This window comes from Musa acuminata, chromosome BXJ3-6 (genome assembly GCF_036884655.1).
Source record: "Musa acuminata AAA Group cultivar baxijiao chromosome BXJ3-6, Cavendish_Baxijiao_AAA, whole genome shotgun sequence".
NCBI classification, from domain to species: domain Eukaryota; kingdom Viridiplantae; phylum Streptophyta; class Magnoliopsida; order Zingiberales; family Musaceae; genus Musa; species Musa acuminata.
The window spans coordinates 3,680,685-3,693,864 of NC_088354.1; the positions used below are offsets into that span (position 1 = coordinate 3,680,685).

General features: G+C 39.3%; 2 protein-coding genes across 2 annotated transcripts; both read right to left on the bottom strand.

The window, feature by feature from the left end:
- Positions 1-682: 682 nt before the first annotated feature.
- On the bottom strand, positions 683-2,904 carry LOC135641258 (large ribosomal subunit protein eL31). Its single transcript, XM_065156512.1, has 2 exons — positions 2,750-2,904; positions 683-1,183 (listed from the first exon to the last, which is right to left on the bottom strand). Exons 1-2 carry the CDS (start codon positions 2,833-2,835, stop codon positions 904-906), a joined length of 366 nt encoding a protein of 121 aa, XP_065012584.1. The 5' UTR covers positions 2,836-2,904; the 3' UTR covers positions 683-903.
- A 5,079-nt stretch (positions 2,905-7,983) lies between these two features.
- On the bottom strand, positions 7,984-10,336 carry LOC103988208 (zinc finger protein WIP2). The gene is made up of 2 exons (XM_018827467.2): positions 9,543-10,336; positions 7,984-8,931 (listed from the first exon to the last, which is right to left on the bottom strand). Exons 1-2 carry the CDS (start codon positions 10,071-10,073, stop codon positions 8,434-8,436), a joined length of 1,029 nt encoding a protein of 342 aa, XP_018683012.2. The 5' UTR covers positions 10,074-10,336; the 3' UTR covers positions 7,984-8,433.
- Between the last annotated feature and the right edge of the window lie 2,844 nt (positions 10,337-13,180).

Here is a 13,180-nt window from a genome sequence, read left to right on the forward strand (position 1 = left end):
AAAGACACGAACATACATAAGCATTACATTAAACATCCTGTTTCGAAGTTTATCCGTAACACTACGACAGGTGAACCAACGATAAAAGCATTAATTATATATTATCCCGTGATTTCTTATCTTTAGTCTTTTGATTTTTATATTTTAAAATTTTTAATTAATATTTTTATAATTATAAAAATAATTTTTTATATTATTTTATTAATAAAAAAAATCGATGATAACAAACGACGACATTATCAAATGATCATTTTATCATCTATAACATCTATATCGATCAATCTTTTATTGTTTGATAATTATGTCAACACTAACGTAGATTGTAAAATAACGAAAGAATCATAAATACAAAAATACAATCACCTCTCACCATCACTAACTTCGTCCATCACTATTAATTAAAATATTAAAATTATTTTCTTACATTTTATTTTTATAATTCTATTGATAAAATCAATAACATTAAAATAAATAAATCTAACAATTAGATAAAAGGATAATTCAGTAGCCAAATCATGGCACATTGCGTAACCTGAAAAGGTAATTGACATCACTGTGAGAGTTAGCATTATGTACCCCCAACAATTCAATCAATCAACCGGTGGGTACTTAATGATAAGAGTACCACCTATACTTGCAAGCAATAAAATTAATTTTAAAAGCAACAAAAACAAAGATGAACTTCACGAAATACTTGATCCTCTTTTATGTTCTTAAATAGAAAAAGAGACCACACAAGACCCTAAGAAATCAGGTGCTGGAACATAAATGTGTGCACAGATGGATTCTTGAGCAACTAATCGAAAGAGTTCACACGGGCATTACCCTGATAAATTCAAATGTCAAAACACTGGAACCGTCAAGCAAAACTAGGTCTCCACTCAGCCAGAGCTGGTGGAGAGTTCAGTCAGCTTCATCAACGACCTTGGTGCCCAACCCTTTGAATCCCTCTGGGGGAACCTCAGCTACTGTAACCAAAGAGTAGAGCTCTTCCTTGGCATCCTCTTCGTCGTTCCTCTTCCGAGCAATCCTCACACGAACCCGCCTTGGCACGCTGCGGATCCCCCTGCTCCAGATGTGCTTGTTGAGCTTGACATCAACCCTCACGTCTGTAGTCCCCATCGCCTTCTGGGCAAACTTCTTGATCTCCTTGATAGCCTTGGGAGCCTTCTTTTTGAAAGTGCTGCTCAAAACAGGAGGTTAGGCTTATGTCCACAATCTTTCAGCACATGACGATAACATGTGCAGGTTTGGCATTGAGGCACAATGACCAGACTCATGTAAAACTCCAATCACATAATTACAAAACTCTTAAAATCTCTTCTTCAAGCAAAAGGGTATAGAAGAGCCAAGAGAATCTTTTGTTACAATTTTACTTGAAATCAAAGAGATTAACAAGAATTAAAACCAGACATTTGGTACCTATGCTTAAAAAGAATCTCCTCTGATCCAATACAAATTTAACATGATCACCAAAAGAATCGTTCACATGGCTACACGAGGATCTTCTTACATTATAGTATAAGATGCGATAGTTCAGACTAAACCTGGAAGCCCACAAGTACTACCTTGTGAAGCATGAGGTAGGAAGCTATTGTCACAAGGTACCGAGAATACTTCTGTATTCAGAATAGAAATAGAATGATGTGCTAGTGCAGCAAGAGGACTTTGCATGAAATATATGTTCAGACACATGGGAAGGAACATAAGGTATCACAACACACACAAGCATATACATCCAAGATTGTAACAAGCCTAGAAAACTGGTCAATCATTCAAAGATCATTAAACCTTATAGGAATTTTTTTTTGGCAAGCATTTACAAGGGACCCTAAGACTTCTAAATGAGCACAGCCACATCTATTCCCAATTTTTGCTGCAATTTCCCTTCTTGTTCCACATCATAATGTCTAAAGTCCATCCAGCCACTAGAAGATTCAGGATTCCATCACAACAAACGAGGAACTGCCGAGTAACTTCATTACAATCATCAATATATGTGGATAGGCTTGTTCATCAAAGTCCTCAACAATGTTGCTAACACAACAACGATATACTCCAGATTTTAGTAGAAAACCAATTTGTCTCTTGCATCGGTTTCAGTTGGACATAGAAGACCATCAGTCAATTCCTTTTTTTTCCTCCAATTTTGGGACATTTCAGAGATTAAAGAAATAGTTGAATGATGCTCCTACCAATTTTGGCTTCAGGAACCTATATCGGTTTCAGTTGCACATCGTGAACTAAGCTTAGTGGCAAGTTTTAGCACTGGCACAGCATGAACTAAAGAATGTATCTGCTTGGTTAAATGGTCCATCAGCGTTGGATAAGAGCAAGAGAATATTTAGATCTGAATGACGTACTACTCTTGCAAGTTCTTAAACCCCTAGACTATAGAAAATTATCAGTTCTTGAACTGAGATACTACATGACATCCATATCCGTATTCTAGCACTGGACAAAATTTCGGTCATTTCTAAAACAAACTTGGATTCCTCATCTATTCAAAAGGAAAGCTAAAAGCGCAAACAATCAAAAGTTGTTTCGATACAACGAATCACATCACATCATAATCTAACACCACAAACAACGAATTCTAAGAAATCTCAAAAACCCATCTCCAACAAAGAAGAAGCAAACAGGACTCAGACCAAGAACAACAGATCACACATTCCGACATCATACGAGGCCAATCAATGGCGGGGAAAAAAAGAAACCCTAGGAAAAAGAAATCGCAAAGAAGATATACCATCCGTGAAGCCGCTTGTGGAGGTTGATGGTATACTCCCTCGTCACCACCTCCTCCTTCCTCCCTTTGCTCGCCTTCTCCACCATCGTCGCCGCCGCCGGCACCCCCTACGCTAGCTCTCCCCTCTCAACCTTGAGCGCGCGGCCAAATAACAAGAAACCCTAATGGTCGCTACCCGGAGATCTTATATAGGACAATGGTCAACCAAATGCCACCAGTAATGCCTTTAATTACGAGATAGCCCTCACGTGACCTAAGTGGCGTTATGGGCCTATCTTGGACGCGGGCTTTGGGCTCGTGTCGGGTCGAATCGGCCGAGTGCGAGCTGAGTCGAAGCACCAAATGGAAATGTGTCATCAATTCATTCCAAAGAGATACGATGGGATACTATAAATATAAGCAATGTTTTATTCCATGAGATTGGTTGACCGATCACATTACATTACAAAAACAGCACGAAGGCTTCTTCTTCTCCTTTGTTCCTCTTTGCGAGACTACTGCAAGCAGAAGGCAAAGAAGGAGAGAAGGGAGGCCCCGATGACGGCCCCGACGGCAGGGGCGACCGCGAAGGAAGCACTTGCAGGGCCAGGGGCGGGTGCCTCAGCTGCCAGTGCAGTGGTGGCCGAAACGGCAGCGACGAGGACGGCGCAGGCGATCTTCCCCATCTCCATTGGGTGGTTGTCTCTCCTTTTGCAGGACTGAGGAGGGAAGGGGAGAGGATGGAGGAGGGGGTCTTATAGATTGGTTTGGTGGTTGGGGTGCTCTCTTTGTGGCCTTTGGTTTTCTTGGGTGGTGGCCATGTTTTGTGAAGGGAAGAAGAAGCTCTACGTGCATGCATGCGCATGGTACGTGGAAGACTTCATTACCTGTTCTTCCTCATCTTTGACTTCCTGGAAATAGCATGTCTAATATAAGACAAAGAATTAAAAGGACAGATTTGAACTTTTTATTTTTCATCATGAAAATAAAAAGAACATTCAATTAAGAAACTCATTATTTTACAGTTAAATCAGAGTTGGTAGCTTTAAAACCCATTTTAATTAGCAACATTTTGTTCATGATCAATGGCAGTGGCTTCATCTGGTGGGGTTGAAGGAGCAGCATCCAATCCATCCATCTGAAAACTTGGAATCGTAAGAGGATACAAGAGACGTAAAGATTCACGTAGGATCACTGCATGCAATATGTATGAGAACATGGAATGCATGACCATGGTGCCGGAGCTGCTCCTCCAAAGTCTCCTCACACTCTTCCCCTTCCCCCCTTATTTAAGAGGCGCACAGCTGTTGACCTCAAGATGGAATCCTCTACCTCTCTCTACCGAGCTTGAGACCTCCCTCTTCAGATCGTCGTGACAACTGATGGCGCGGTTCTCTGCTGCTGTGATGGCCGGAGCGCTGCTCCTGTGCGTGGTGGCCATGGCGGCCGCGGGGTACGAGAGCGAGAGCGACCTGCGTGAGCTTCTCGCGGATGCACCGGCGCCCATGCCCGTGGCTGCTGCCGGACTTCCGGCCTCCGCCATCACCATATGCTTCGTTCTTCTCTTCTCCCTCCTCCATCTGTAGATGCCAAGATTGTAGTATCATGTAACAGTGATACATAAACAACAAATATGTATTCTTTTATCTCAACTTCATACAAAGGTATAATAATTGGCAATCTATGCCATGCGTTACATTTTTCTTTTTCTTTGAGCTTATTATTGTGCAATATATATATATATATATATATATATATATATATATATATATATATATATATATATATATATATATATATATATATATATATATATATATATATACACACACACACACACACACACACACACAATTTCCCTTTTTGCTTATATTTTTATATATATAAATTATTTAAAAAATATTACCTGGGATCAAAATCTATCTTTGTTATTTATTCTTTTAAAAAATATTATATGTTATTATTATTATTATATATTTTTAATAGTTGTAAAATTGTATTAAAAAATTAGAGCTTTCAGGGATTTTATTTTATTGGTGTGATTTTCAAAGGTAATTTTGAATTTCTAGACCACTTGCAATCCATGCATCTTAATATAGTATATAGATATTATAAATTCTTTGCTGAGTTCATTAGGGACTTTATTAGATATCCTCCCATTGACTGCATTTTTATTGTTTTAGATGCCTTAAGAACAATGAGGATTTCCATATATTTGAAGTTGTTAGATGCTGTGATTGAAATTTCTTGGATTTGGAGATGAATTAATTGTCAGTGGAAGATCTTTGGAACAAGCTTAACAGCATAAATAATAAGTGGTAAACCCCAAGGATTAAGGCCATTAAGTTCACAAAATGTAAAGATAAATTGCTGAAACACTAACTCAATGCCTTTTAGTTTGACTTCTCTTTATCCTAGAGAGTTACTTGTTCATACAAGTAAATGGAGAACTCTGATAGAACATGTGGCCCTGTGTGGTGTACTTTGTAGTATGAGCCATTTGGCAAAGACTTTATGCAGATCTGTCATATACCTGCAGATGCATGACTCTTCATTCACAACCTAATTTGATGATTGATAATGAACCATCCAAGTACTTCAGGTATGAGTTCATGTTTTCATATGAAGTTTCAATCATCTTTAAAGTGGTTTTGGTCTCTTTCTTCCTGGGGAAAAGAAGAGCCTTTTTTTTCCTGCCTGACTGGATTCTTCAATGTCCAATGACTGTGTGAGATTTTTTGGGCATTTAAGGTCTTGCTTTTACAACAACTCTTCTCTTCTCCACCATGCCACCCATTCCTTCACTGGAGAAATTTGATGTTGTTGGAGGATAAAGATGCCATCAACTAAAGTGGAAAAGGAAGCAAAAGTCTTCTTCTATCAAGAACTTTGTATACTTTTCTTGAAAGAGAGTTGCTTTGTTGAATTCACACTGCCTAAACTGGAGCTTTTGCTATGCTTTCCCTTTCATGTCTTGTCATATGTTGAATATATAATTGATTTACCACCATCATTTTGTTTTCATGCTATGCTACTCTGTTTGCCCATGATATGAGATGGCTCACTCAAGAATGAGGCATGAGGATTGAGCAAAAAAGCTCTGAGATGATATCATCATCACCACCAAAAATTCCAGTTGGAATATGCTGTGTACTCCTTGGAAGTAGACCAGGCTTTCTGAGTAAACTCTGTGAAGTGCATGATACTGACAAAGGAGCAGTACCTGCACTGCAGTGAGTTTTGGCTTAACACTGTGGATGTGGAATTCATTTCCTTCCACTGTAGACTGCCTCATCATCCAAGCAATCTGAGTGAAAGAGGCAGAATAGATAGTCTGAATGAATGCACCAAATAACTCTCAGTGATCCCAGAGACACATCTTTCACATCATCCCTTTCAAGCATTTTGTTCAACATTTCTGAATTTTCAGTCAAACCATGAGAATTCTCCAATGTTTCTACTTCCAATGCTATACCAAAGCTTGGAGAAGAAGGGATCATACTTCAAGAATAAAGCAAAAGCAGCATTGTCAAACATGTAGATTGCCAAACAAAAGAAAACACAGAACAAAAAGGAAAAGAACATTGAACACTGCCCAAAAGAATCCTTTGTTTAGTGAGGCTGAGAGTGGTGACAACTGTTGGCACTGTGGATGCATGGTTTCACTCTTTGAATGGATTCTCTTTCAGCTCTTTTAATCTCAACCATCATATTCTGGTTGGTAGAGTACAGTCCAGTCTGAAACATACTGTCTTGGATCTTCAAAAATCCTGGCCACACAGTGGAGTGCATGTGAAATCAATCAGATGACCCTGATGGTTCTATTACTGAAACTATTCTTGGACCCAGCAAGAACAAGGAATTGTTGGAATCCAATCATTCATCAGAGAGATGATAGTTCTTTGTCACTGGAACACACCTAATGACAGGGAAGGATGTTTCCTTTGGGTACTTAAAGAAGGGCTTCTACATATATCCTTGTAAATTTTGGAAATATATATCCCTTCAAATATTAACATACCACCACCATTAATTATGAAAATGTGACATTGATCTGATCAAAGTGTTTCAGTGTATAATTGTGTATAATCTAAAATGAATGTAAGAAATGGTGCATCATTGATTATTAGTTTATTGATCCAATGAAAAGGGCCTTTTCACTGTTCCAAAATAATGTTAGAATGCATGTACCTGAGATATCTAACATTTAGCAAGTTGACAAAGTTAGGCTTCACCAATAGTCTCAATGTTCCTGAAATAATTCATAATGGAGTTATGAAAATTAGGGTCAATCCAATCAAGAGAAGGTTTCTTCTCTTGCACAACCACACATGTCCATTTACATGCATGAATGGACACAAACATAGGTGGAAAATTACATGGATTATTATACATATGTTCCACTCTATCTCACCTTCAGCTTACTTTATATGGTGTGTCCTTCAAGCAATAAGGCATTTTAACAACAATGGCCACCTAGTCTTGCTTTGCATGAAGCCAAAAGCTTCATGAGTTTAGTCTCCAAGGCATAAATTGGTTGCTGATAGACATATTCTCATAGAACAATTTGCAATTAATTTCCTTATTTCCATCTTACTATTGAGTTGCATTCTCTTAAACCATTTATTTTATATGATAAAGTATTGCAGACATATTGCTTGGATTCTTAGAGAAATGGCTATTGAATGAGAGAAATCTTGGTTTGGCAATATGAAATTATTTTATGGTATATCTTTCAACCTAGTGAAGCTCTCACTAGTGGTTTTTTGCTCTTGGATTAGGCTTAATAGCTGAACTAATTCTTGTGTTATCTCGGGTTTGCGCTCTTATGTTTGTCTTATCTTTTCTCAGTTGTTATGTTGTGAGATAATGATTTTGATATAGGATTTTATTTAGGTTGAATCACAGTGCAACATTTTGATATTTCATATTTTGGTACAGAATGAAAAAAAATTGTAAGGCTTTTATTGTCACTAAAAAAAGAAAAAAAAAGATAGAAATGGAGAAAAAGATAGAGAAAACATGCAAGTCTGAGAACTTATGGAGCCAAACCTGTGACTGTGTATCTGTAGAGTATCAATCTGACCATCCCCTACAGTCCTACAGGTATACTGAAGATTGACTGGTTGTGGTTGAAATGACTCTTCTCTCTCTCTCTCTCTCTCTCTCTCTCACACACACACACACACACATTCTGTGTGTGTCTAGTTTCAAAAGAAGACAGCCATGAGACATTTCATGTACATAAACCTGAATTAAGTTCCATAATCCACACACCAAATGAGTACTTTCACATAGTATTTGAAGGAAGGTACGCTAATCATTTGATGTATACATATATGTAAGCACTATCCAATGCATAAAGCAACATGTGAGCCAAAAGCAGTAGCTTGTCTGCAGAATCTAAAAAGCCTACCAAACTGCAAATGTTAAGGTACAGTCTTATGCCCCATTTGACATGCATGACAGATCAAAAGGAAGGAAGAATGAAAAGACTCGGTCTGGTGAAAAGAAGGATCCATGCAACGTTCCTTAGAGTGAGGTTAATAGTAGAATCTCTCCCTATTGCCATGTATCGATCTTTATTTACTGGCTTAATAGTAGAAAGGAGAGAGTAGGAGAAGGGATCTATGGTGAGGGAACACTTAAATCTAGAGAGACAAAGGAAGAAAAAGGAAACAAGCATGGCATGATGATATAGTTCATCACCTGCGACCCAGAAAGCCGTGTTTCCTTCCCTTGTAGGACTGGAAACCATCTTGTTCGATCTCCGACGATGTCTCCTCCTCCTCCTCCTCCTCCTCCTCCTCCGCTGCCTCCTGGAAGCAGTCGATGCCGTACGCGGCGTGCCCACTGCCGAAGGACTTGATATGATCCTTCAGTGACCTCTTGTGCTTGAAGTCTGAGCCACAGATGCAGTACCACAGCTTGCCGCAGTTCTTCTCATGGGTCCTCCAGTCGCCTCTGACCGCAAAAGCCTTGCTGCACTTCCGGCACACGAAGGGCTTGATTCCGTGCCTCCTTTTGTAGTGAGTTTGGAGGGTCCTGAAGTCCTTCAATGGTTTTGATCTCGGATGGTCGATGTTGCTGGGGCAACCGGGGGCGCAGCAGTAGCAAGGAAGCCTCAGCATCGCCGTCGGCTGGATGCCTCTCAGAGACTCGGGTCCCTTCCGATACTGTGATCCATGTCCCCACATATGCATCTGGCGATGAACACGTACAATTGCCAAGCATAGATCATTACTTGAGGCAAAGGATTATTCTAAACGTAAGAGTAAAAGAGAAGTCAAGAGAGTGCTTGTTGACATTCCATGATGATCTACCAAAAAGATAACAAGCAGATGGAGAAAGAATAGCTCCCCTCTGAATGAGGGGTCTCTGAGAGCACTGTAGTGATAAAAGGATGCACTCAGCTTTTGGTGTTGTAGTGTTGGCAAGCTGGCCTGCCAGTTGAAGAACTTGAGAAACGAAATCCAACATAAGATTCAATTGAGTTATCATACACAAGACAAATGAAGAGAGAGAGAGAGAGAGAGAGAGAGAGAGAGAGAGAGAGAGAGAGAGAGAGAGAGAGAGAGAGAGAGAGATTATATCTCAGTGAACTGTGAGTGCAGAAGATCGCATATTTCTTGATATATATTCCATATGTGCACTGAAAGGACTGGAAATCTTTGCAGTGTAACGTGCAACGCATCAACCAATCTCCAAAAGCACAACAAACAGATTGGAGCATGGTCCATGCGTAGTACAATCACAGGAAAGGAGAGGTTGCAATCTTAGTCTCAATTAGGCCAGAATTGGGACAAAGGTTTACCTGCATGTTGTTATATCTATTGAAGGTCTTGCAGCATACTGGGCAAGAGAACTGGGTTGGACCAATTAGGATCTGGGTAGGGGTGGGAATCCAATACTGTCCCTTGTTGATCCTTCCTATAAGATCGATAGGGTAAACCACATCGTCTTCATCGTCGCCACCTTGCTCTTGCTTTCCTCCACTAGTATCCTCTGGAGTTGAAGAGAATCTTGGCGTCAGATCCACTGCACCAGGGCTGGGAAGGCCTATGTGCAGAGACACAGTCACAGCATCAGCTTCACCATCAGTGTCCACGGCGGCCTTGACCTTTCCACCTTCATTAACGGCACTGCAAGAGGAGCTGTTTTCCACCTCTTGGTGCCTCGTAGGGCTGAGACTGAGGAGAGGGAGGGCCTCCCTCACAGGAGGAGAGAGGGTCTGGGGAGGGAGGCAGGAGTTGGTGCCGCCATGGCAGAACTCAGAAAATGGGTTACAGGAGAAAGGATACTCTCTGCGGAAAGCTTTGAAGGGATCAGCATAGGGATCTGCCATGGTTGGAGTTGTCGAGAGTAGAAAGGAAGATCTAATGGATGTTTGCCTCTTCACTAAGAGAGAGAGAGAGAGAGAGAGATGATCACGAAATTGCAAAGAATAGTAGAAAAGGCATCAAAGAAAGAACAATCAAGAGGAGGAACCTTGGGAACAGTGGGAAATGGAGGCAAAAGAGAAGAGATCAAGAGGATAAGATCCTTGAGATATATTAAAGAACAACACTTGGGCTTTCAGAACAAGTTTGGTTGGAGCATATGAAGTCCATGTAGATCTTCTTTCTAAACATAACTTTAGAAATATAGAGCACACAGTAAACACCCTCACCAAGTCATCACAAACAAACAAGCAAGAGAAAAGGAAACTTTAAGAGAATATTTACCCCAAAGACAAGGAATGAGACTTGGTCTAGATGCTGTCTGCACCCACTAAGATTAGAGAGAGAGAGAGAGAGAGAGAGAGAGAAGGGAATGGTTTGAGTCTTGATTTGCAAGATTCTGTGTGTTTCCTTGCTATCCTCAAGAGGTTGAATGCAAATCTATGTTATTCTTCCCATTTGTTCCATTGTATGGGTGCATAATTTATTTGTTAGTTTTATTAAATTTAGACTTTTGTCATAAAATATTTGAGCTGAAATTAATAATAATATAATCATTAAATTCTATCTGAGACTTAGACCACTTATGATATTAGACTAAATCAGAGTATTATAATCTTTGTCAAGACTCTAATTCTGATGTGTCATAGATAATTTTTTTTAACTCAAATTTCGCTTTAATACTATATTAGTTTTGATGTCAATTATTGCGATCCAACTTAGTAGAATAATTAATCTATTAATTTCATTGAGTCTGAATCATTGATTTAAGATATTTAAATTAAATTTAATAATAATACACCCATCAAACTCTAAGCTTAATCTTAACTTGCTTAGGATGTGAGATAAAGATCTCACACAAAACCAAAGCATGCAATAACATCTACCAATTTCTTAGCATTAATTTGTCTGTGAAGTACGGTTCTATTGTATCCTGTCATCACAACTAATCACTGTGATTAACAATCTCTATAAAATACTTTTAGATTCCATTTGTAACTAATTAATACTATCATCATTAACATCCTAAAATCATGTTATGTCATAGCTTGTGGTAATCAATAAATATAAGCTGTAACTACAAGCAAAAAGGCATACATATCATAGATTGCTATTTCTTGTACCATTTAGAGGGATTGTTTTAAGGGGTATAAGCATTCAGTCATTGTAAGAAAAATTAAGATTATATAGTAACAAAAGTATTTTTCTTCCTGCAATACTCACAGTAAATGAGAAAGAAGGACCAAACACATAGGAGTGCAGATGAAGAAAGGGAAACAGTGCTCCTGTTTCCCAATGAACTATTTGTCTTCTCCTTCAAAGTTGACATCATAATGCACAGATAACAAGTGGAAGATAAATCTGCAACCCTCACTGATATTCCAAAAAGCTGGTCCTCTTCTGCTACAACTAGAATTAATTTCTCTCTCTTTCTCTCTCTACACCTCATGTTCCCTTATGATGTTTTAAATGCCAACAGTACTATTCTTCTTGTGTACTGTAGAAGCTGGAGAAGAAGCACTTGTCAAGGACACACTCATCTCCAACCACCACACAAGGTTCAAGGTATAAGTGAGCAGACAAACAGTGAGGGCATTTAGTGAGAGGAGGAAGCAGCTCCACAGATGCCCTGGGGTGCACAGTGCTGTAGTTGAATCAAGAGAGAGAGAGAACTGGTGGTTCATTGAAGACAGAGAGGCTGCATGGAGTACCACGAGAAGTAGAAGGGAGAGGGTTGGAAGAAAGGTGCTGTTGCTGCAGGCGCCGGGAGCAGTGACATCCCTGTCAGGGGTCAGACTTGATGCAAGGGAAACACACATTTCCTGCAACTCACACCTAATGCACTGATGTCTATGTTGGGAGGGGCACATGACAGTGATGTTGTGTGACCAATAGAGAGTCTTAGAGTCCCAGTTGCTCGTGTTAGGGAAGAAAGGAAGACAGGAGCAGTTCCACTGAGAAAGATCAGAGTTTGAAGTTTGAATTATGATGGGCATATCAAACTTTATTCATACATAGTGATTACTGTATCACCAAGGAATTAAAGGAGGAGACAGATATAGATGCAAGCTAAGGGAATTCCATGAGAAAGTCCAGTTTGTTCTTTACCACAGCTTTATAGCTACAGTTCTTTTTTATATATGCTTCTCAAAAGCCAAGAAAATTCAGACTGGCCGGCGATCTTTTAGCTTTTCCATCAATTACTCGACTTTGTTTTTCCTACTTTACATTGAATTCATTTCTTACATTCAGAAAATCTTTGTTACCAGAATGTGTTCTCTTCAAGTTATCTGAAACCATTGTAGTTTGATCTTTGTGGCCCATGCTTCTGAAACTGTTCTTCATTCAGGTTGGTATCTTTGCAACTTGCTCATCATACTCTTTTCTAGTCCATTGTACAGAGACTTGTTCCTTCCCTCCCCATTTTGATTACTTGTGAGGCAAGAAAGCATCAAGAATTCAATCACAAGTCTGAACTAAATTCACTTTCGTGAGAATTCATATATATTAGTGGTTGATTCTTATGACAGAGCACCCCAAGACATGAACAAGAATATGTACACTTTCTGATTCACTTAAGACTGTCCTAGCAGCACAAACAGCTGAAAGAAATTAAGCCCTACCAAGAGAGGAAGGAAGCCTTCACATTGGCTGCTTACAGGTCATGAATGATGGATGCTCTATCACCTTGTTGTGGACAAGCACAGGACATGGATTTTGCATCATCCATGAACTAAAAGTTGGTAGGAGCACATACATGAAAGGATCATTTGGAGATGGAACCATTCAACTCTGATTGATTTGTTCTTTCAGATATAGTTCAGATCATACAAACTTCAAGCAAATCTAACTGTGAAACAGGCAACTCTCCTCTTGATCTGATAATGTCTTTTTTCTGGACCATGAATCAAGATTCCTTTTGCAACTGGTTTGGTTCTTGCTTACTTGGTATCTGTGCTTATTCTTGTAGGAATGTTTGACATGCAAGGAAGCAAAAACAGATCATTGGTGC

Bases quoted from the DNA above. Each gene is read 5' to 3' on its own strand.
- LOC135641258 (XM_065156512.1), bottom strand. From the start codon at position 2,835: ATGGTGGAGAAGGCGAGCAAAGGGAGGAAGGAGGAGGTGGTGACGAGG. The intron at 1,184-2,749 runs GTATATCTTCTT...TGTTTTGAGCAG, and splicing joins CACAAGCGGCTTCACGGATG to CACTTTCAAAAAGAAGGCTC.
- LOC103988208 (XM_018827467.2), bottom strand. From the start codon at position 10,073: ATGGCAGATCCCTATGCTGATCCCTTCAAAGCTTTCCGCAGAGAGTAT. The intron at 8,932-9,542 runs GTAAACCTTTGT...GTTCATCGCCAG, and splicing joins ATAGATATAACAACATGCAG to ATGCATATGTGGGGACATGG.